Raw genomic sequence first — 25,572 nt, 5'->3', positions numbered from 1 at the left:
GAAGTGGAAGCTGATGGACGGTGGTCGAGCTGGCGGGCGGTTGTGGTGGATCTGGCATGGCGACTGTGGGCGGTCGGCCCCGTTTTGGCGGTTGAGCGATTTCGACTGGGCGGTCCAGGTCTAAGTGTGCCGGCTTCAGCTGGTCAACCGATATGTGGTCCGGTTTACCTCCGATATCGACCGAAAAGGTTTTGTCTCCCGGCTCTATGACGCGGAAGGGACCAGTGTAAGGAGGCTTGAGCGGGTCCCGGTGAGCGTCGTGGCAGATAAACACATACTTGGCGCTTTTCAGCTCAGCTGGGACGTGACAGCTCTGTAAGCCGTGATGCGACATAGGCACTGGAGCGAAACATCTGGCCGCTTCCTGGTGGCTGACGAGCTGCTGGGATGCGGACCATGGCTCCGTTGGAGGTGGGAGGAAATCCCCTGGTACTCATAGTGGCTGGCCATATACGAGTTCCGCCGAGGATGATTTTAAATCTTCTTTGGGTGCCGTACGAAGACCCAAAAGGACCCAGGGGAGCCTGTCCACCCATCCCGTGCCTTGAAGACTGGCCCGCAGAGTGGCTTTGAGCGACCTGTGGAATCACTCGTACAGGCCGTTCGCCTGTGGATGATAGGCGGTGGTGCGATGTAGTTTGATGCCGAGCCCCTGAGCCACAGCGTTCCAGAGCTCAGAGGAAAACTGCGGTCCATGATCGGAAGAGATGTCCGCCGGTACCCCGAAACGAGCAACCCAAGAGGAGATGAAAGCTCTGGCCACGTCAGCCGAAGTGGTGGAAACCAAAGGAACTGCCTCTGGCCATCTAGTGGTGCGGTCTACCATTGTGAGGATGTGTGTAAAACCTTGAGAAGTGGAAGTGGCCCCACGAGGTCCACATTCACGTGGTTGAATTGACGCTCCGGAACAGCAAAAGTGGCCAATGGAGCTTTTACATGACGCTGTACCTTGGCCTTTTGGCAGGCCACGCAGGTGTTGGCCCAGTCGCGGACATCCAGGTGCATACCCCTCCAGACGAATTTTGACGACATCAGCCTTTGCGAGGCCTTCATGCCAGGGTGTGACAACCCGTGTATGGCGTCGAACACTTTTCGGCGCCAGGCGACTGGAACGATAGGGCGGGGAACTCCCATGGAAATATTGCAAAGTAGCGTGGTGCCTGCGGCATGGAATTTGATGTCAGCCGCTTGGAAGCTAGAGGGGCTGGTCCTGTATGCTTGGACCTCTGGGTCCGAGGCTTGATCCGCAGCCATGAGGGCATAGTCGATTCTGAGTTGGACTGCGTGCACAGTCGCGTGGGAGAGGCAATCCGCCACCAGGTTGTCTTTGCCGGACAAATGCTGAATGTCCGTGGTAAATTCTGAAATGAACGTCAGGTGACGTTGTTGCCGAGCTGACCACGGTTCGGCGGTCTTGGCCATAGCGTACGTTAGTGGCTTGTGGTCCACATAAGCCGTGAACGGACGTCCCTCCAGTAAGAACCGGAATGGCGGATGGCTAGAAAAAGGGCCAGCAACTCCCGGTCGAAAGTGCTGTACTTTCTTTCATTTCACCGCAGTTGACGGCTGAAAACGCCAGCGGTTGCCACATCCCATTCACCCACTGTTCCTGCACTGCGCCGATTGCATAGTCCGACGCGTCAGTGGTAAGGGCAATGGTGGCACCTGGAAGCGGGTGCGCCAGCATGGTTGCGTTGGCCAAGGCTCCTTTGGTGTCGACGAACGCCCGGTCCATCTCGGCCGTCCAGCTGATCGGATCCTTACCGGACTTGGCCTTCAGGGCCTCGTACAAGGGCTGCATAAGCAGAGCCGCCTTAGGGACGAACCAGTGATAAAAATTGACCATCCCGAGGAACTCCTGTAAGGTTTTGACGGTCTGCGGGTGCGGGAAAGATGTAACCGCCTCGACCTTCGTCTGTAAGGGAATTGCGCCGTCTGATGTGATGCGGTGGCTCAAGAAATCAATCCGCTGCAGGTCGAACTGGCACTTGGCCGGGTTGATAATCAAACCGTGTTGACTGAGGCATGTGAAGAGGGTGCGCAAATGGCAAAAGTGCTCCTCTTTGCTAGGGCTGGTGATGAGGATGTCGTCGAGGTAGACGAAGAGGAATTTTAGGTCCTGAAGCATGGAGTCCATCAAGCGCTGGAAAGCCTGTGCAGCGTTCTTCAAGCCAAACGGCATCTGCAGAAATTTGAACAGGCCGAATGGGGTGATGACTGCAGTTTTCAGGACATCTTGCGGGTGCACGGGGACCTGGTGGTAACCACGGAGGAGGCCGGCTTTTGAAAGAAAGGTACTTCCCGCCAAATGGGCCGAGAAACCTTGGATATGCGGGATCGGGTATCGATCAGGAGTAGTAGCGTCATTCAGGCGTCGGTAGTCGCCGCATGGCCGCCATCCACCACCGGGTTTCGGAACAATGTGGAGAGGCGAACACCAGGGACTATTCGACCGGCGAATAATCCCCAGCCGCTCCATCGTGTCGAACTCCACTTTCGCAGCCGCAAGCTTGCCGGGTTTGAGTCGTCGGGCCCGTGCATAAACCGGGGGACCGGTGGTGGTGATGTGATGTTCTACACCATGTTTAGTAGCCGAGGAGGAGAAAGTGGGCCTGGTCAGATCTGGGAACTCTCCGAGGAGCCAAGTGAAGTTGTCTGGAGGTGGGAATGCACAGAAGACAGTGCGCGGCACGGCGTTACCGCGGTGGCACGGGATGGAGTGGAACGTGGCCGCATTGATCAACCGGCGGTGCCTGACATCGACCAGGAGGCCGTTGGCGAACAAAAAATCCACCCCAAGGATGGCTTGTGTGACTTTGGCCGTGATGAATTCCCAGTGGAAACGCTGGCCGCCGAAACACACCTGGACCCGCCGCCTTCCGAAGATCCGAATGGCTACGCCATTAATCGCCGCGAGGGCGGGGCCGTGGCCCCCAGCTAGTATATCGAGATTTGACGCAGGGAGGATGCTACACTGCGCCCCGGTGTCACAAAGGAAACGTCGACCAGATAGGGAGTCGGTGATGAAGAGAAGCTTCCCTGAATCTCCGATGGCCATCGCAGCCGTGGGGCGCTTGTTAGACCCGGTCCTCTTTCACCAGGGTGGCTGTAGATGTTTTTTTTTTGTGCGAAAAACTGCAGGGAGGGCGGCAGCATCTTGCTTTCATGCCAAAATGGGCGTGGTAAAAGCACAACCCCGCTGATTGAGGAGCTGGAGCAGCGTCTGTGGGGGATGGGCGCCTCGTGGCCGCACAGTGCTGTTGTGTCACCACAAAAATCTTGTCCGATTCGGCAGCAAGCTCCGCGCAGTCTGTGACTTTGGACCTGGCTAGGGCAGCTTGAACTTGCTCTGGGAGTAGGCTGAGGAATAGATCCCTGAAGAGGAAGCATTCCGGCTCGGACCCAAGGAGCGTGAGCATCTGGCTCATGAGCTCGGATGGCTTGGAGTCCCCGAGGCCGGGCATAGCGAGCAGCCGGCGGGCGCACTCCGACTTTGTGAGCCCGAAGACCTGCAGCAACCGCGCCTTTAAGGTGTCATACTTGCGATCAGTAGGCGGACTACCAAGTAGGCTGATGATCCGCGAGGCTGTGGCGCTGTTGAGGGCGGAGACCACATAATAATAACGGGTCTGATCCACAACGATGTCCCTGATGGCGAACTGGGCTTCAGCCTGGATGAACCACGTGGCTGGTTGTTGCTCCCAGAATTGCGGTAGCTTCAAGGTAACGGCGTTCGTTTCCATGTTGATTATCTTCTGCGAAAACCGTTCGCAAAAGTCGGGGTCACCAATGTAGGAATGTCTAGTTCCTATTGCAGTGTATGTACCTTTAAGAGCCCCTGTGTACTGTAATACCGGTAGTGGCCACTCGGGTATATAAGCCTGTATAGCGTCTTGTATCTTTTAGTTCACCTCCAGGCTTTGTTCAGTAAATACCTGTTAAACCAACTCCTGCATTCCGTGTCTCCATTAACACACGGATACAACAGTGGCGACGAATTGGAAACGGACTTACCTGCAATTCGGCAGCACCTCAAGGAGATCGATTCCTCAGACGAAGGTCAAAGAAAAAAAAAAACTGTGAGTTCACCAGCTAGCCGGGCTGGTGGCAGGTACTGCACTAATCCTTCCTGGGCGGTGGGCTGGGGCTCGATCGGGTGGCTCTGCAGCGGGGCCAAGCAGCGAGTCGGAAGGCGGAGGCAAACAGAGACGGAGGGTGGAGCACTCGGGAGACAGCTGGCGCTGCAAAGCAGGTCAGCGTTCGGACCAAGCAGAGGGAGGGAAAAGTCCCAGAGAGTCCGGCGGGAACGAGTCTCCAACTATTAAAAATATCTGTGTAAATAAAAACCGCGGAGAACAGCATTGTCAGCAGCGGCAGCGGCAGAAAAGCACGGGAGGCGCCATTTTTTCTCGGCAGGGATCAAAGTAAAGCGTGGGAGGTGCCATTTTTGATTTTCAGGATGCCTAAGACTGGTAATATTACTGCTTTCGATAGTGATATAGAGGATTGGACCACATATGTGGAAAGAGTGGAGGTATATTGCACAGCGAATGAAGTAGAGGATGATAAAAAGGCATCGGTACTTCTAAATCTGATGGGCGCAAGGACATACGGGCTGTTACGAAACTTAATCACTCCAGCCAAACCGATGGACAAGAATTTTAAGGAGATTGTTGATACCCTACAGGAGCACTTAAACCCCACATCACTGCTGATAGTGGAACGATTCAAATTCTTCAGGAGGAATCAGCACAAGAATGAAAGTAACGCTGATTACCTCACCGAATTAAGAAAGCTGTCAAAGCACTGCCAATTCGGGGCAGGACTGGCAGATTCTCTACGAGACAAATTCGTCTGCGGTCTCCTAAGTGAAGGAACACAGAAAAGGCTACTTTCTGAGAAAGATTTGACACTGGACAAGGCTTTCAGTGTGGCTGTATCATATGAAGCAGCAGCAAGAGGAGCTGCAGAGATACAGCAAAAGCCACAGGACTTCGGCACCCATGAAATGACACGGGGTTTCGAGAGATGTTATCGCTGGGGCAGATCCACCCATGACCAGAGGGACTGCTGGTTCAAGGACAAAGCATGCAGGCAATGTGGAAAGATGGGACACATTGCACGTGTATGCCGATCTGGAAACAAAAAATCCACTGACAGAAAAAATTAATAAGGAAAAGTACAGAAAGGTACAAATGATGACGGACAGTAGCTCCAAAGACCAGAAGAGCGATAGCGACTCCAGAAACAAGAGACTAAGCTGTCTCAAATTACATAATGTAATTGCCAAAGAATATTACCAGACCATTTGGGTTACCTTCACGATAGCGGGGTCCCCAGTTAAAATGGAGCTAGATACAGGATCAGCTCTGACCGTCATAAGTCAACGGGATTACGAGCGGATATTTCCGCATATACCTTTGAAAGACACATCCATTATCTTGAAGACATATACGGGGCAGAAAGTATACCCCAGAGGGAAAATAAGGGTGCCTGTTGCATAAAACGGCAAGGAAATACAGAAGTTGTATTTATACGTTCTGCAAGATGGTGGTCCACCGCTGTTGGGACGTGAATGGATCAGGAAGATACGTTTAGACTGGCACTCCATTCAGGCACTGACGGTGACCAGTAAGAAAAAAAATGATGATGACGTCATACCTTAACGATTAAAAGACATCTTGGCCAACGCCAAAGAAGTGTTTCAACAGGAACTAGGAACCTTGAAAGGCGTCACTGCCTCAATAAAAGTAGAAGATGCGGCAATTCCCAAGTTTTTTAAGGCAAGGCCGGTGCCATATGCAATTCATCCAGCAGTCGAGGCGGAGCTGGAGAATTTGGAAAAGGCAGGCGTGTTATCCAAGGTAGATTGGAGTGAGTGGGCAACACCCATCGTCCTGGTCATGAAGAAAACATGGAATAATGAGAAATCTGAAGAACAGAGAAAAATTTGCATCTGTGGGGACTTCAAGGTGACTGTAAACCCGATCCTTCACACGGTACAGTGTCCTCTTCCGAGGATAGAAGATATTTTCGCCTCACTATCCGGACGGAAACGTTTCACCAAAATTGACTTGGCACAGGCATATCTACAGATGGAGGTTGAGGAGACCTCTAAAAAGTATCTCACGATAAACACACACAAAGGCCTGTACCAGTATAATCGACTGGTTTTCGGAGTAGCGTCAGCTCCAGCTATCTGGCAAAGAGCTATGGAGCAAGTCCTGCAAGGGATTCCGGGGACTCAATGCTACCTAGACGACATCCTTGTAACAGGAGAAAATGATAACGAGCACCTTGCCAATTTGGAGCAGGTGCTCACGAGGCTGAGAGAACGGGGCCTACGAGCAAATCACCCCAAGTGCGAATTTTTCCAGAAACAAATATCATATTGTGGCCATATAATTAACGAAGAAGGGTTGCATAACTCACCTGAAAAAATTGAAGCGGTCATAAAAGCCCCAGCACCTGAAAATGTCTCACAATTAAGGTCGTTCCTGGGATTGATAAATTACTATCATAAATTTTTACCGAACTTGTCAACTGTTCGGCACCCTCTTAATGCACTGCTACAAACGGGAGTAATTTGGAAATGGAGCGAAGACTGTAAACGTGCCTTCCATAAATGCAAAGGCTTGATCACATTCAAGGAAGTGTTGGCTCATTACAACCCATCACTGCCAATCAGACTGGTGTGCGATGCATCCCCTTACGGCGTAGGAGCGGTATTATCGCATAGATTCCCTGATGGCTCGGAACGGCCGATAACTTTTGCGTCATGCTCATTGAACTCAGCTGAGCGTAACTATGCCCAGATCGGCAGGGAAGCACTCAGCCTGGTATGGGGAGTGAAGAAATTCAACCATTACCTACACGGACAAAAATTTACCTTGTTGACTGACCATCAACCCCTCGTCTCCATATTCAACCCTAAAAAAGGTGTTCCCATTATGACAGCGCAAAGGCTACAGAGGTGGTCCCTTTTCCTAGAGGCACACCAATATGACATAGAATACAAAGGATCAAAACAGCATGGGAATGCTGACGGGTTATCGCGCCTACCATTGCCAACGGTAGAAGAGGCACCTACAGTGGACCCAGTGGAGATGTTCCACTCAACCATAGTGGAATGTCTACCAGTAACAAATTCTACCATTGAAAAGGAAACGAGAAATGACCCGACTCTCTCACGAGTCTACGATTTAACGATGAAGGGATGGCCAGCACATGGCGAACCACTGTTGCCAGCATTCTCGCAAAGAAGAGAACAGCTGTCAGTGTGCCGAGGAACCTTGATGTGTGGATCCAGAGTGGTGATTCCACCCAAACTCCAGGATAAAGTGCTAAAGGAGCTTCACGAGGGGCATCTGGGTGGAGTGAAAATGAAGAACCTAGCCAGAGCGTTTGTGTGGTGGCCAGGTATCGATGGAGACATCGAAGAAATGATCAAGAGCTGTCTAGGATGCCAGAAGGTCCAAAACGCCCCACCACAAGCCCCTCTACATCCATGGGAGTGGCCCTCATCTCCATGGCAAAGGGTACATATCGACTTTGCTGGTCCATTTATGGACTCAATGTTCTTAATCGCGGCTGATGCACACTTCAAGTGGCCGGAGGTAATAAAGATGTCCTCCACCACCACGGAAAAAACCATCACAGTATTAAGGACCATATTTGCCAGGAATGGGCTGCCTGAACAGATCTGTTCTGATAATGGACCGCAATTTGTGTCTGAAGAATTCAGGAAGTTCTTAAAAAACAATGGGGTTAAGCACTACACGTTCGCCCCATACCATCCCGCCACCAATGGATTAGCTGAAAGGTTTGTCCAGACCTTCAAGAAGGCCATAAAGGCCATGGGTAATGAAGACATAAATCTACAACATAAGGTAGATAACTTCTTGTTTGCGTACAGGAATGCAACACATGTGGTTACAAACCAAACTCCCGCCATGATGTTTTTCAATAGAAGACTAAGATGCCGGCTGGATTTGATCAAGCCAAACATCAGAATGGACGTAGAGAACCGTCAATTTCAAGGCATGAATGAAAGGCCAACTAGAACCTTCCAGATAGGTCAACAAATTTTGGCCCGGGACTACCGTACCGAGAAATGGCAGCCTGGAACTATTTGCACACGACTAGGACCGCTGATGTATACCGTGGACATTGGAGAAAGCATAATAAGGCGCCATGCTGACCAAATCATAGAGTCATCCGAAAAGGGACAACCTACACCACAACTCTATACGCCTAATGATGAAGCAGAGATACCCATAATATCTACCTCCGATCCGGTGATACTGGAACCAGATGAACCCGACACTGGCATTCAAGCCGAATCGACCTTGCCAAAAGAACCTACTACACCACCGAAAACTACTACACCACCGAGGCGTTATCCAGACCGAGTCAGGAAGCCTCCAGAGAAACTGACTTATAATTGATTAACTGCAGCAAATGTGTAGATTATTGTTCTTGTAAACATGTTAATTAATGATTACTTAAAATGTTATGTACTAATTATCTAAAAGGGGAGGAATTGTAGTGTATTTACCTTTAAGAGCCCCTGTGTACTGTAATACCGGTAGTGACCACTCGGGTATATAAGCCTGTATAGCATCTTGTATCTTTTAGTTCACCTCCAGACTTTTTCAGTAAACACCTGTTAAACCAACTCCTGCATTCCGTGTCTCCATTAACACACGGATACAACACCTATCCAAAGACTGAGGTCCACTCAGGCGCTCAAACAAAACAAAGTTTAATGGAAACTAACATGGGTTTCCTCCGGGTGCTCCGGTTTCCTCCCACAGTCCAAAGATGTGCGGGTTAGGTTGATTGGCTATGATAAATTGACCCTTAGTGTTAGGGGGATTAAATACGTGGGGTTACGGGGATAGGGTGGGATATGTGTCGGTGCAGGCTCGATGGGCCGAAATGGCCTCTATCTGCACTGTGGGGTTTCTGTGATTCTGTGATTCTGTAACAGGTTTAAACAAGTAACTGCAGGAGAACATCGAGTGTAGGTCTATTCAGTTCGGAGGCTCCACGAGGACTGCTGGCTGGTCCCGTGGTTGACGTCATGACGTCATCACATTCTTCCCACCAGTGGGGGATCACGTGATGTACGGCGTGACGTCATCGCGTTTACCCGCGCTGTTAAAGTAATCACGCTCTGTACAAGTAAACAGTATAAATAAAGATACAGACTCAGGCTGTAGCTAACATGTTGTTAAAGGGAATTATATACAAATGAGCTGAGTCCTTTAGTGGCTCTGCCACAATGTTTTCTTTCTGCAAAGTTGTCATTCATTGCTTTTGAAAACTGGTTAAACATCTTTTAACCTGCTTCCACTGTAATAAATTCCACCTTCAAGTTAAGTTATTGTTACATCTATATATATAAATAAGTATGTCTCTCTGTCTGTCTCTCTGTCTGTCTCTCTGTCTCTCTGTCTGTCTCCCTGTCCGGCTATACAATCAAAAGTTATAGAGCGTACCTACACATATGTTATATATCAAAAGAAAGCTTATCATTAGAGGACTCTCATAGGTGTATTTACTTTTTGGTCGGACAAAAATTGTGCCGACGGTATCCAAAAAACTTTCAAAATTCCACTCATTATCCGCTCATTAGCATCGAGTGACGTGAAGGTTGACCAATCGTACAGTCGAGTGACCCGACGGTCGACCAATTGCTGCGTCACGGGGGTGGGTTCATTGCGTGTGCGGGCGGGCCATCCTAGAGTCGAGTGACGTGATGATTGACCAATCCTACAGTTCAGTGACCTGACGGTTGACAAATCGGTGCGTGTGTGGGCGGGCCTAATGCTTCTGAGTTGAGGTGAGTGGCCGCCATCTTGATTCCAAACTCTTAATTTCTTTTTCCCACTTTCTGCGTGTTTCTTTTCAAATCTAGATTTCCAGCAAAAAAAGAAAGTTGCTTTTAAAACACAAATTGTTTTTTAAAAAAGTTAATTAATTTGTACATCTTTTCTCTAACCTCTATAATTTCCTACCTTTCACCGTTTTTGCAGGCAGGCCTCGAAGCCTGGGCCTCTGTTGCCCAGCCACGCCCGAGCTACGCACGTCCCATCCCGCTGAACAAGCAGCCCGCAGTCGCTGCCATCTTTCTAAAGGCTGGCGGCACGGGACTGAGGCGAGCGTAGCCATCACCACCATCTTAGTAAAGGCGGGCGGGGCGGGAGTCAGCGCGCCTCAACGTCGGCCCGGAGCGCCAGCGAATCGGCGGTCTTGAAGCCGGCTCGGGCGGGGGGCGGGGCTTGGAGAGGGCGGGAAGGGGGGGGAAAGGTTACCCCAGCAATCGGGCCCGGCCCTCTCTCAGAGCCTCAAGCCGGCTCACGCCCGTTCCTGGGGCTTGGCTCCAGCGCAGACCCAGCCGCAATCGGCGGTCTTGAAGCCGGCTCGGGAGGGCGGGGCTCGGGAGGGCGGAGAGTGGGGCTCGGGAGGGTGGGGGGTGGGGCTCGGGAGGGCGGGAAGGGGGGGAAGTGTTACCCCAGCAACCGGGCCTGGCCGTCTCTCACAGCCTCAAGCCGGCTCACGCCCGTTCCCGGGGCGTTGCTCCATATGCAGCCACGGGCCACTCACCTTCTCTCTCTCCTTCCCTCTGTCTCTCTCTCCTCCCCCCTCCCCTCTCCCCATCCCCTCTCCCCCCTCGCCCCTCCCTCTCCCCCCTCCACCCTCTCCCTCCCCCTCCCCTCTCACCCCTCTCCCCCCTCCCCCCTCTCCCCTCTCCCCCCTCCCCCCTCTCCCCCCTCCCCTCTCCCCTCTCCCCCTCTCTCTCCCCCCTGCCTCACCCTCTCTCTCTCCCCCTCTCTCTCCCCCCTGCCTCACCCTCTCTCTCTCCCCCTCTCTCTCTGCCCCCTCCCTTCCCCTCTCTCTTTCCCCCTCTCTCCCCCCTCCCTCCCCCTCTCTCTCCCCCCTCCCTCCCCCTCTCTCTCTCCCCTCTCTCCCTGCCCCCTCCCTCCACCCCTCTCTCTGCCCCCTCCCTCCCCCTCTCTCCCTGCCCATCCCTCCCCCTCTCTCCCCGCCCCCTCTCTCCCCGCCCCCTCCCTCACCCTCTCTCCCCACCCCCTCTCTCCCCTCTCTCTCTCCCCTCTCTCTCTGCCCCCTCCCTCCCCCCTCCCTCCCTCCCTCCCTCCCTCCCCTCCCTCCCTCCCTTCCTCCCTCCCCTCCCCTCCCTCCCCCCACTCCCTCCCCCTCTCTCTCTGCCTCCCCTCCTCCCCTCTCTCACTGCCCCCTCTCCCTCCCCCTCTCTCTCTGCCCCCTCCCTCCCCCTCTCTCTCTGCCCCCTCCCTCCCCCTCTCTCTCTGCCCCCTCCCTCCCCCTCTCTCGCTCTCCCCCTCTCTCTCTCTCTCCCCCCTCTCTCTCTCCCTCTCTCCCCCCTCTCTCTCTCTCCCCCCTCTCTCCCCCCAGTCTCTCTCTCCCCCAGTCTCTCTCTCCCCCCAGTCTCTCTCTCCCTCCCCCAGTCTCTCTCTCACTCCCCCAGTCTCTCTCTCTCTCTCTCTCCCCCAGTCTCTCTCTCTCTCTCTCTCCCCCACTCTCTCTCTCTCTCTCTACCCCAGTCTCTCTCTCTCTCTCTCTCTCTCCCCCAGTCTTTCTCTCTCTCTCCCCCAGTCTCTCTCTCTTCTCACCCCAGTCTCTCTCTCTCTCTTCTCCCCCCAGTCGCTCTCTCTCTTCCCCCCAGTCGCTCTCTCTCTTCCCCCCAGTCACTGTCTCTCTTCCCCCCAGTTGCTCTCTCTCTTCCCCCCATCGCTCTCTCTCTTCCCCCCAGTCGCCCTCTCTCTTCCCCCCTGTCGCTCTCTCTCTTCCCCCCAGTCGCTCTCTCTCTTCCCCCCAGTCGCTCTCTCTCTCTCTTCTCCAACAACAACATGTCCTCAAAAAAGCCTCGGCACCGCCGGGTACTCCAGCTAATAGTACTATATGTTAGTAATATGTTCTGTCACCTCAATGGGAAATACTGTTTAGCAACTCTTCATGTGACAGCCTTCAGTACTACATTTCTGAAGCAATACATAATATCTTCAGGAACAACAGTGTCTGCATGTTTTTATATATTATATATATATATAAATGCTGCTTTTTCCATTTTTGGCTCCCACTGTTGTTATACTTCTTCCTTCAGAGTGGAGAACAGCATTGATGACAACTATTAATGCTGTGATGAAGCAGACTACCAGAACATGTAATTCAGGGCGGAGGGGTGGTGGTTGGGAAGGGGACACTGGCCCTGTAAGTTGTTGATTCTCTTACACTCCCAATAATGGGCCACTCTGCAACAAGCTGGAGCTCCAGCTTGGATCCCTGAGAGAACTTTTAAAACTTGAACAATGAGGATGTGTGAATGTGTGGGTCGGACAAGACCAAACACAAAGCTTTGCTTTGCAGTCCAATGCTGCGACAATAGCTGGGCCACCCCAATGGAAATGTTTTAATGAAAAAACACACTGATCTGAGGTCTGTTATAATCAGTGACGTGTTCTTCCTGCAAATTTTGATGCAAATGTATCAAGTTTGGAAGCATTTCAATCATATCTGTTTATATATCATTCTATATATCTATTATTTATCTATTTTAGCTTTCTATACCACTTTATCTTCCATTTATTGAGTGTCATCAACACCATTAAGGGCTGAATTTTGCCGGTGCTCAGAGGGTGGCTTTGGAGGCGGGTCTGCTGTCAAAATGGCAGTGATTGACAGCGGGGCGAAAGTCTGCTCTGAACCCGCCTCTGTGTCAGTTTCCCAAGTGCGGGGTCTGCCTGCGCTTTGCAGACCCAGCACTGAGCGGCGGGTCAGGCAATTGAGATACTTAAGAAGCTGCTTAAAGGTATTTAAGCAGCATTTTACCAGATCCTAATGATTTTTCCATGTTTTTTTATGAGGTTCTCGGCACTCGGGGATTGGGGGGTGGGGCGGTGGCCCACACAGCCACTTCCAAAGGTGCACACAAATCTGTCCAAGAACGCAAAGTGTTGCAAATAAAGATTTCAATATTTGACAGTACATTAACAGAAACTTTATATGGACATTGGCTAAAATATTCAAGTGCCTACCCTTTTGTGTTGTTAGTTGGTATGATTGGACAAGGATGAGGGTGAGTGTGAGGAGTGGCTAGTGAGATGGGGAAGTGATAATGTAGATAGAGAGGGATGGGTGGAGGTGCAAGGTAAGTTGGTGTGAGTAAAGTAGGGAAGGCAGACTGATGGGGATGTGATGAGTGGCACAGCACCACGAAGCTGAGTGTGGTTTTGCAGTAACATTTTGTGATCTACTGAGATCATTGAAAGGTTTGCGCCACTGCAGCCAAATTCTTCTGATGACATCCCTGCTTCTGCCCTGTACAATGTGCAACAACGCTGCGTTGATCTCCTGGGGAGGTGTCTTCTGCCCATTGAAAGGGAAGAGAACCTCCACTGCGTGCTGTGACACCCTCCATAAGCATATGGAGGGAGTAATGGGAGAGCCTGGGTGCAGCCAAGCACCTTTATGCAGTGCTTGGCAGTGTATGCAGCACCTCAGTGCTGCAGAATACTGACAGCACAACTGTCAAAATGATTGTGGACATGGTTCCTTTAAAGAAACCGACTGATGACGCACCATCAAATGACGTCATCAGACCCGCTTCTTATTAATTGGCCGGGAAACTCGCAGGGCGGGCTTAACAAGCCCCATCAACAGAATATCTTGTTGGAGGCTGGGATCAAGACAGATGCGAGTCCCCATACGCCACGGACATCGCCCACACCGGACCTGCCGAGTTTGGAAAAATCCAGCCCTTAAAAGTTTGTTCAAGTTGGTTTATTCATTTGTCCTTTTTAGTTACTTGTTTTAAAATATCAGGGACCATGGGAGGAATACAGGAGAGGTACAGGGTTACTATTTCAATATTTAAGTGGCTTCATAGCATATGAAGAGTTGTGCTGACAATTGTTCAGCCTTCTCATCCCAAAAGGGTAAGAAAAGTAATGCTAGAGAAGGATAAATCAGCATTCCTGTGTGGAGTACTTGGATTAGTAAAATAAAAGGCTGCCTTTTCTTAGTATTTAGAATATAAGATAAAAGTTCATATTGCATGATAATATTAAGGGGGAAAAATTCATTATAGCTCCGTTTGGGGCGCTAACTTTTGAAAGTTCAGAAAATTAGCGCCAGGCGCTAATGTTATTCAACTTCTTAAAAATTCGCTTTTGGGCTCCAGGAAGGGTGTGGAGCACTAAATCAAGCGCGCCACTTAATTATTGGAGCGCAACAGGCAGCAGGCGGGGCGGTAGGTGTGATGCACACTGGGCCGTGCAGCGCTACCGTGTTGGAACACTCCTTCCCTCCCTTAAAGGGAAGGGCCATCGCTGCAGGCTCTGCAAGGAAAAAACTTACCTGGTCCCCGACGGCAGCCGCAATGCAGCCCAATCAGTCCGATGCACTGCAGCAGAGTGCTGGGCTGATCGATTGGTGGCGACGAAACAAAAAAACCACAAAGAGCATTTCAGAATTTTTTTTAAACTTACTTCGGCCACCTCGCCTTTAAGTATCGCCCCCGAAGCACACAGCCTCCCGATCAACGCCTCCTGCAGCTGTCGGTGTCATCGCCCGGCGATGCTGCAGGGGGCGGAAATGAATTTCGGGTCCGGGGCGCTACCGTGGCGATGCACAGCCAGATGATGTCACCATCTTTGGGCACAGGAGATCGTGGCGCTAGGGGTTACTGCCGCCGCAAACCGCCGAATGAATTTCGCAGGCGGCGGTAACATCGCCGTGCCCGGGCGGTAAGTCCTTAGCGCCCCATTATCGCCCCCCCGGAGGCGCTAACAGGAGGCGCTAAGGCACTGAATTTGTAGCCCATAGGGTCATGGTGCTGTGATTAAGAATAACTTTTGTTGTTAACCTAGAGAAGAATATGTACTTAAATACTTTTGCTGTAGTTTGGTTTGGATATTATTTGAGAATTAGACCTGGAATTTCCTTCCTAGACCATGCGTCTAACTGAGTAAGAACACAACATAGTGATTAAATCCACAGTGCTCATATTTGTTGCAAGTGAATTTGTTTCGACATTTATAGAGGGGCTAAAGAAGGCAACCTTTTTTTTAAATTGTTCTTTCAAGCAATATGAAGGTATTCCCGTTTTCTCAATGAAAGTTAATTTCAGAAATTTGTCACTTGCATATTTACGTTACTTACCTCTGACCTTATGACTTTGAATTCTAGCACTGTGAGTAACTGGAACCAGGGGAGAACAGCAGAAACTAACAGAATCAATGCACTATTCACATCTGCTGTAAAAGTTTGATTATCTTCATAATAAATGGCAGTAGGAAGATTTTTTTTGACTGGTTAATTCCTACCTGCAAGTCAGAGAAAAATTCATTTATTTTAGGGGTGTAGGATAGTTTTCATTGCCCATTCTACTCAATTACAGATCTTAGCCACATTGTTATGTGAAGAAAAAAGAAAATTGGCAGGACTGCTTTTGTAACTGTAGCTGCCAATAAAAAGTGATATAAGGCATCAATCAGGGACAGGCAGCCTATTACCCCACAATGGCTGAAGCATTGTGAAGAGACTAGTCATGGGCAGAAAATTGGATAAATATTCCCCCCACCCACAAAAAATTGCTTAATGGTAGCTGTGGAGTAGTGAATGGAAATGGAAATTGGAAGAGATGTATAACGGGCAGCTGAATTGATATGGCCTGTTTTATACCATCGGCCACAGTCAAAATTACCCCCACTGAATATTTCTGTTTCTCTCTGATTAAAATAGCTCACAAGAACCAGGCTCCAAAGCCGACAGCCTGCTCCCCAGGCCTGTGTCTATATTGCTGTGTAACTCACTGCTGGGAGATGTATGAGAGTGGTTCAAGATGACTCACTCACTGATATTTTTTCTCTCTCACTTACTCTGTGAAAGCACCTCCCCTCTGTGTCTCTCCCTGATAACTTGATAGAGTTTGGGAAGATGTAAGGCATATCATTCGATGACATAGTGCAGCCCGACTGGTATCTTTAGTACAAGTATATTGGAAGCATTGAGGGAGAAATATTGAAAGCTCATTGATTATTGAACTATAGTGAGTTTGAATCATTTATACTGCTGCACAGTAATTACAATCATTGTATTTTTTTCTCCTTATTAACCATATTTTTTTTCTCTCAGATTACAGTAAGTCACAGGAACCAGGCTCCAATGCTGAAGGCTCCACCTCCCAAGACTGGCTTTGTTTCCTCAATCATCAAGCGAACTAGGAGCTAAGATACAAGGATGAGATGAGAGAAAAAACTGTCCTGTTGAGCAGTGCAGTTTTCTCTTGGAGTGAAAACATGGGAATTAAAACTGAAATTAAGAACAAGTTGCATTCTATAAGGGCCAGTTTTCAACTTTGCCTGTCAGAAATCTAGCTCAGCGGAAGCACATATTGGAAATTCGGTCATGTGCTGTGCATGTTTTTCCTGACCATTTACAATAATAGTCAGAAAATCAGACGCAACACACGTCCAAAATTCCAATAGGCACTATTGGCAGGAGAGGCTTCCCCTGACTGCACAAAGTCAGAAAAATTACCCCCAGATTAAAATCGTATACACCATTTGCACAGTTGCTATTACAGTGATCGAATATAAGAATTAAACCATGATGGTTATTATTGGCACGTGTAGCATTGGTCTGCAGTTTATGCATGACAAGCATTTATCTTTTAAGGCATATAAATTCAATTGCATGAATTGCATTTAGATTTTAGGGCAGGCCTAAATTCCCAGCTTTTACCTTTTGGTAATAATTGGGAGACTATTTTTGGCTCAAAGCCATTTACTGTGGTTAGGACAGAGGGCTAAAGTGACAGCAATTACAGTACTGCCATTAAACTTAAAAATACAGCAAAGCCACACAAAGCAATGATGCTATATTAGTAACACAATTGTATGAAAGTCCTTGTTCTCTATTTAAATTAAGATGTTAGCTAATGAAGCATTAAGGTATTTATTACTAGCACCACACAGCACACACCCCTAAGTTACTAAAAGAACACTTTTTAAAATTCTAACAACTAATGAAAGATATTAAAATTAAATTGCAACAAAATGTGATGGAAAGTTGCTTTTGAGCCACTTTGCCAGCTCTCTGCTTGTCCCCTCCACTTCTGGGATTTTATGCCAGCAGTAAAGGGGGGGGCAGTAGAATACATCCTATCAAATTTGCTCAAATACTATGCAAATGACATAAATTCATCATCTAACGTAATTACTGTCATTTGCACTGTAGCAACGCTGGATGCCAGGGATGATGTATTTCCAACTTTTCAGCACATGAAAAGAGGGGAGCAAAGAAATTGCACAACAAGGTGCAGTTCAGGAATAAGACAAATCATTTTATGAGTTTGTGCTTGCAGCTTGTGAAGCTCCGTACCAGTAGGGCAAACTCATAATATTGCCCAGAAGAACTTTTCAATGACCAACTTTATAAGGAACATGTTTCCTGTCAGATTTTTTAACATTGTGCCGTTAATTTGGGGACGTTGGGCAATGATGCTGAGAGGATGGGCCAACCTGCATGTCAGACTTTTATTCAACTCTATGCCATTCATTGGTAGGAAATACTCACCTGGAGTGAACTTTAGAATGCTATTTCACTGCCCTACATGATCAAGCCTTTATTCCTGCTAGCTGTTTCATTTAACAGAATGGCTTAGAACCGATAGAACTTGTCAAACAGGAATTGATATATCTGTGTTACAGGTACAGACGTTGTCCTCCGAGGCAAGCACTCCGCCACTTGTAATGTTGGGAGTCAATCTCAGCTTTGGAGAACTTGCCGGAATTTCATTCTATTGAAATCAATGGAACGAAAATCAAACATGATCTATAACGGACAGGTAACCCGTTCTGCCAAGTTACTGCCCGGGCAGCCAAGTTGAAAATGATACCTGTTGAGTCAGCTCAGCTATGTAGTTTCCTTAAAAATTCCTTTTGGAAGGAAGTCCAAAGTTCAGCACTTGATCTCCAGCCAGATATTCTGGGTCCAGGTGCTATTCCATCATTTGCTTCCCTCAGTGGACTGAATTTTGACAGTTCACAGCTAAGACATTGGAGAGAGCTCTCTGTAAAGTGCAACATTCACTGAAGAAAAAGCTGACGTCATCTAACAAACCCCATTTTAATCCAACCACTTTGGGGAAGATTTTGACTATTCACTATTTATGGCAAAATCGCAAACATGTGTAAAAAAACGTGTTTACAATTTCGCTACAAATAATAATCAGCAGAAATCTTCCCTCTTTAAGCCCACAGCACTTGATGGGCAGAAAATGAAAAAACACTGCAAAATTACTATTTTATGGATAAATTAAATAAAGATGGCATCATACAATGGAGTGAACATTACACATTCAAACCTGCTTTACATATTAACTTAGGGGAGCAGCCTATGCAATGGAGCAGCTTCTATCTTTTAACTAAAAAGGTAACACTGAAAGCGAATGATTTCAGTACATGAAGTGCCACTTATAATCCACATTTTATGATTATCAATACCTGTAGAACAATCAATTATTCAACTAAAATTATAATTGGAATATTCTAAGAGGATGATTAAAAAAGAATGACGTAAGCTTCGTTTCTCTAAGGTGTTTATTTTGACTTTTTTAATGGCAAAAGAACCAGAGGGGAGATGATTTTTTTTTACGCAGCCAGCGCCTGAAAGGGTGGTGAAAGCAGATTCAATAGCAACTTTCAAAAGGAAATTGGATACTGTATATGCTTGGAAAGGCAAAATTTACAGGGCTATGGGTACAGAGCGGAGAAGTGGGACTAATTGGATAGCTCTTTCAAAAAGCCAGCACGATGGGCCAAATAGCCTTCTTCTGTGCTGTAATATTCTGATTCACTATATAATCTCCTAAGGCAACAGCAAAGATCACTGTCTGTTTTCAGAAGGGGAAGTCCTAACTCAAGATAGCAGAAAACAGTTTAAAATGTTTCCTGCAATATTTTTCAATATTGAGATATTGTATATGATTTTTGCACGCTTCTATATGGAAAATGCCATCTGGATATGTTATGACTGCATTCTAATATTTTACCATTGAATATTGTGGTTTTAAAATGTGTTATTAATGCCAGCATGGAGTGGATTTGTTTGCTAGATGCTTACTTTAAAAGTATATGATTCATGGTTATATGCTCTGCTCATTGCATTTTTTAAAATTACATTGCATTTTCTCCACTGTGATTGGTATTGACCAGATAAAATAATGTACACCATTTCACAGCACCGCAAGTTTTATCAGAACATGTTGACATTCATTTCTGTTGTGGTGTGCTGATGGATAAGGCTTTTCAGCAACACAAGTGGCAGTTTATCAAACTAGCTTCAGAGCAGTGAAAGCAGTGGGTTTGTTCCCTGTTGCTTTATGGCATCTGGTTCATCATCTGCTCAAAGGAGCAGCCCTTCCTTTCTGCGGATTTCCCTTTGAAGCTGTCACAAACAGACAACTTTATTTATATCCTCATTTTCAATTTTCTTCAGAGGGAAATCCGCAATACCCTGATGTGTCTGTGAGACCTGCGTTGTGCAATGCTAGTACAAAAACTGTTTTAAAAAATTGAGGCAAAACATACAGAGGTTGCTAATACAATTACCATGCTGTGACCCCAGGGCCACTGCTGTTCAGATGCTCTTATGCTTCCATGCCTGACTGAGATGACCGCACCCTATTACGAGGGCAGCTCATTTAAATATGTAAATTAAATTCCCAGCACATGCTGAGAGAGCGACAAGTTTGCAGTTGTAGGAGGACGACAAGAATTTTTTTTTCACCTGGGTGTCCCTGTTCTTCCAATAGGGAAACCCAACTTATTTACCCTGGGTGGGTCTAAAGAGCAGCTCTCCTCCTACCCCCTCAATAGATCCTTTCTTCAAAAGGTGACAGCAGCTCTTTACGTGCTGCTGATGCAGGAAATCCCACCTTGTCATTTTTTTTTCTTTCATTATCATTGTGGGTGTCGCTGGGCAATTTATTGCCCATCCTTAGTTGCCTTGATGTAGTGGTTTTGATACAACTGAATGGTTTGCTAGGCCATTTCAAAAGGAAATTAAGGGTCAACCACGTTGCTCTGGGACTAGTGTCACAAATAGGCCAGACTGGGTAAGGACGGCAGGTTTCCGTCCCCAAAAGGACATCAGTGAACAAGTTGGGTTTTTGCAAAAATCCAACAGCTTCCTGGTCACTTTTTACTGATGCCACTTTTTATTTCCAGATGTTTTATGAACTGAATTCAAATTTTCAAGCTGCTATAGTTAGATTTGAACTGACAATCGCTAGATATTTGGTCAATGTTTAGTCCAGATATATTACCACTACACTACCGTACACAATATACAACCAAGAACCAAAAACAGTAAGTTTAAAAAATATTTGTGGAGCAAGAGGGCTTCTCCAGGTTCCACAAGAATAATATGCGCTGCTGTGGCTCAGAGTTCTTCCCCTCCCCACAGACCTACCTTGCTGCCAGCTGGGTCGGCCTTTGGACCATTGCGTCAGCCCAGGGATGGCGAACTGCAGCAGGGCACCATTTTGGCATCCATAGCCTGCCAGTGACATGGTAATGAGGCCTCAAAATAGCCTCCTGCTGATACTATTGGGCAGCCGGATAGCACGCTCTGCCAATCGGCTGCCAAATAGTTAAGATCTATCCCTCTCTCTCTCTCTCTCACTCGCTCTCCTTCTCTCTCTCTGTCACCTGTAAACATCCATCAAATTTGGTCAGCTTTAATCCAGTGAGTGTGGGTCTATAACATTGCATACCTAAATTGGCAGTTTCCCTCAAACAGGCTAAAAAATATCTGGTCAGAGAAATTGGAAACTTTAAAAAGTGTCACAGTACGAGCTGTTCTTCTGTGGTCAAGGTTAGAAAGATGTAAGTATACAGTAGAAAATTAAAACGAAACTGGAAATATCTTGGTGATGGGAAATACAGGAAGAACACATAATCCCAGTTTTTCCCCTGTCTCTTTGCTGGTAAGGTGTCTCTGGATGTAATCACTCACAAATTGCACTCACTGGCTTTATTATTCACAGCTGACAAAAAGAGCAAAATTTAATGATTACTCCTTGATCGAGCGCTCCGAAAGAGCAAAATTTAATGTTACTCCTTGATCGAGCGTCTGAAAGAGCAAAATTTAATGTTATTCCTTGATCGGGCGCTCTGAATGAGCAGGCTTTAATGATTACTCCTTGATCGGGCGCTCTGAATGAGCAGGCTTTAATGATTACTCCGTGATCGAGCGCTCCGAATGAGCAGACTTTAATGATTACTCCTTGATCGGGCGCTCCGAATGAGCAGAATTTAATGATTACTCCTTGATCGAGCGCACTGAATGAGCAGAATTTAATGATTACTCCTTGATAGGGCACTCTGAATGAGCAGACTTTAATGATTACTCCTTGATCGAGTGCTCTGAATGAGCAGACTTTAATGATTACTCCTTGATCGAGCGCTCCGAATGAGCAGACTTTAATGATTACTCCTTGATCGAGCACTGTGAATGAGCAGACTTTAATGATTACTCCTTGATCGAGCGCTCCGAATGAGCAGACTTTAATGATTACTCCTTGATCGGGCACTCCGAATGAGCAGACTTTAATGATTATTCCTTGATCGGGCACTCCGAAGGGGCAGACTTCATGATTACTCCTTGATCGAGCGCTCCGAATGAGCAGACTTTAATGATTACTCATTGATCGAGCGCTCCGAATGAGCAGATTTTAATGATTACTCCTTGATCGAGCGCTCCGAATGAACAGAATTTAATGATTACTCCTTGATCGGGCGCTCTGAATGAGCAGACTTTAATGATTACTCCTTGATCGGGCGCTGTGAGTGAGCAGACTTTAATGATTACTCCTTGATCGGGCGCTCTGAATGAGCAGACTTTAATGATTACTCCTTGATCGAGCGCTCCGAATGAGCAGACTTTAATGATTACTCCTTGATCGAGCGCTCTGAATGTGCAGACTTTTATGATTACTCCTTGATCGAGCGCTGTGAATGAGCAGACTTTAATGATTACTCCTTGATCGAGCGCTCCGAATGAGCAGGCTTTAATGATTACTCCGTGATCGGGCACTCCGAAGGAGCAGACTTTAATGATTACTCCTTAATCGAGCGCACCGAATGAGCAGACTTTAATCATTACTCCTTGATCGAGCGCTGTGAGTGAGCAGACTTTAATGATTACTCCTTGATTGAGCGCTCTGAATGAGCAGACTATAATGATTACTCCTTGATCGAGCGCTCCGAATGAGCAGACTTTAATGATTACTCCTTCATCGAGCGCTCCGAATGAGCAAACTTTAATGATTACTCCTTGATCGAGCGCTCTGAATGAGCAGACTTTAATGATTACTCCTTGATCGAGCGCTCCGAATGAGCAGACTTTAATGATTACTCCTTGATTGAAAACTCAGAATGAGCAGACTTTAATGATTACTCCTTGATCGAGCGCTCCGAATGAGCAGACTTCAATGATTACTCCTTGATCGAGCGCTCTGAATGAGCAGACTTCAATGATTACTCCTTGATCGAGTGCTCTGAATGAGCAGACTTTAATGATTACTCATTGATCGAGCGCTCTGAATGAGCAGACTTTAATGATTACTCCTTGATCGAGCGCTCCGAATGAGCAGATTTTAATGATTACTCCTTGATCGAGCGCGCCGAATGAACAGAATTTAATGATTACTCCTTGATCGGGCGCTCTGAATGAGCAGACTTTAATGATTACTCCTTGATCGGGCGCTCTGAGTCAGCAGAATTTAATGATTACTCCTTGATCGGGCGCTCTGAATGAGCAGACTTTAATGATTACTCCTTGATCGAGCGCTCCAAATGAGCAGACTTTAATGATTATTCCTTGATCAGGCACTCTGAATGAGCACATTTTAATGATTAGTCCTTGATCGGGCGCTCTGAATGAGCAGTCTTTAATTATTACTCCTTGATCGGGCGCTCTGAATGGGAAGACTTTAATAATTACTCCTTGATCGTGCGCTCTGAATGAGCAGACTTTAATGATTACTCCTTGATCAGGCGCTCTCAATGAGCAGACTTTAATGATTACTCCTTGATCGAGCGCTGTCAATGAGCAGACTTTAATGATTACTCCTTTATCGAGCGCTCCGAATGAGAAGACTTTAATGATTACTCCTTGATCAGGCACTCCGAAGGAGCAGACTTTAATGATTACTCCTTCATCGAGCGCTCTGAATGAGCAGTCTTTAATGATTACTCCTTGATCGAGCACTGTGAATGAGCAGACTTTAATGATTACTCCTTGATCGAGTGCTGTGAATGAGCAGACTTTAATGATTACTCCTTGATTGAGCGCTCTGAATGAGCAGACTTTATTGATTACTCCTTGATCGAGCCCTGTGAATGAGCAGACTTTAATGATTACTCCTTGATCGAGCGCTCCGAATGAGCAGACTTTAATGATTACTCCTTGATCGAACGCTCGGAATGAGCAGACATTAATGATTACTCCTTGATCGAGCGCTCCGAATGAGCAGACTTTAATGATTATTCCTTGATCGGGCACTCCGAATGAGCAGACTTTAATGATTACTCCTTGATCGAGCGCTCCGAATGAGCAGATTTTAATGATTACTCCTTGATCGAGCGCTCTGAATGAGCAGACTTTAATGATTACTCCTTGATCGAGCGCTCTGAATGAGCAGATTTTAATGATTACTCCTTGATCGAGTGCTCTGAATGAGCAGACTTTAATGATTACTCCTTGATCGAGCGCTCCGAATGAACAGAATTTAATGATTACTCCTTGATCGGGCGCTCTGAATGAGCAGACTTTAATGATTACTCCTTGATCGGGCGCTGTGAGTGGGCAGACTTTAATGATTACTCCTTGATCGGGCGCTCTGAATGAGCACACTTTAATGATTACTCCTTGATCGAGCGCTCTGAATGAGCAGACTTTAATGATTACTCCTTGATCGAGCGCTCTGAATGAGCAGACTTTTATGATTACTCCTTCATCGAGCGCACCGAATGAGCAGACTTTAATCATTACTCCTTGATCGAGCGCTGTGAATGAGCAGACTTTAATGATTACTCCTTGATTGAGCGCTCTGAATGAGCAGACTTTAATGATTACTCCTTGATCGAGCGCTCTGAATGAGCAGACTTTAATGATTACTCCTTCATCGAGCGCTGTGAATGAGCAGACTTTAATGATTACTCCTTTATCGAGCACTCCGAATGAGCAGACTTTAATGATTACTCCTTGATCAGGCACTCCGAAGGAGCAGACTTTAATGATTACTCCTTGATCGAGCGCTGTGAATGAGCAGACTTTAATGATTACTCCTTGATCGAGCGCTGTGAATGAGCAGACTTTAAAGATTACTCCTTGATTGAGCGCTCTGAATGAGCAGACTTTAATGATTACTCCTTGATCGAGCCCTTTGAATGAGCAGACTTTAATGATTACTCCTTGATCGAGCGCTCCGAATGAGCAGACTTTAATGATTACTCCTTGATCGAGCGCTCCGAATGAGTAGACTTTAATGATTACTCCTTCATCGAGCGCTCCGAATGAGCAGACTTTAATGATTACTCCTTCATCGAGCGCGCCGAATGAGCAGACTTTAATGATTACTCCTTGACCGAGCGCTCCGAATGAGCAGACTTTAATGATTACTCCTTGATCGAGGGCTCCGAATGAGCAGACTTTAATGATTACTCCTTGATCGGGCGCTCTTGAATGAGCAGACTTTAATGATTACTCCTTGATCGAGCGCTCCGAATGAACAGAATTTAATGATTACTCCTTGATCGGGCGCTCTGAATGAGCAGACTTTAATGATTACTCCTTGATCGGGCGCTGTGAGTGAGCAGACTTTAATGATTACTCCTTGATCGGGCGCTCTGAATGAGCACACTTTAATGATTACTCCTTGATCGAGCGCTCCGAATGAGCAGACTTTAATGATTACTCCTTGATCGAGCGCTCTGAATGAGCAGACTTTTATGATTACTCCTTCATCGAGCGCACCGAATGAGCAGACTTTAATCATTACTCCTTGATCGAGCGCTGTGAATGAGCAGACTTTAATGATTACTCCTTGATTGAGCGCTCTGAATGAGCAGACTTTAATGATTACTCCTTGATAGAGCGCTCCGAATGAGCAGACTTTAATGATTACTCCTTCATCGAGCGCTCCGAATGAGCAAACTTTAATGATTACTCCTTGATTGAGCGCTCTGAATGAGCAGACTTTAATGATTACTCCTTGATCGAGCGCTCCGAATGAGCAGACTTTAATGATTACTCCTTGATTGAACACTCTGAATGAGCAGACTTTAATGATTACTCCTTGATCGAGCGCTCTGAATGAGCAGACTTTAATGATTACTCCTTGATCGAGCGCTCCGAATGAGCAGAATTTAATGATTACTCCTTCATCGAGCGCTCCGAATGAGCAGACTTTACAGATTACTCCTTGATCGAGCGCTCCGAATGAGCAGACTTTAATGA

At 47.1% G+C, this 25,572-nt stretch overlaps 1 protein-coding gene across 1 annotated transcript in view; it reads left to right on the top strand.

The window, feature by feature from the left end:
* dgkb (diacylglycerol kinase, beta) overlaps positions 1-25,192 on the top strand; it is a 1,409,408-nt gene extending 1,384,216 nt beyond the window's left edge. Inside the window, exon 22 of the mRNA XM_085988391.1 lies at positions 16,180-25,192. Within this exon, the coding sequence (XP_085844517.1) occupies positions 16,180-16,275 (96 nt within the window). The 3' untranslated portion in view covers positions 16,276-25,192. The remainder of the gene's footprint in view (positions 1-16,179) is intronic.
* The last annotated feature ends 380 nt before the right edge of the window (positions 25,193-25,572 follow it).

The sequence above is a fragment of the Somniosus microcephalus genome, chromosome 5 (assembly GCF_052327205.1).
Source record: "Somniosus microcephalus isolate GS21.2 chromosome 5, FLI_Smic_1.0, whole genome shotgun sequence".
Taxonomy (NCBI): Eukaryota; Metazoa; Chordata; class Chondrichthyes; order Squaliformes; family Somniosidae; genus Somniosus; species Somniosus microcephalus.
Note: the sequence above shows the minus strand (reverse complement) of the source record. Positions and strands in the feature narration are given on the sequence as shown.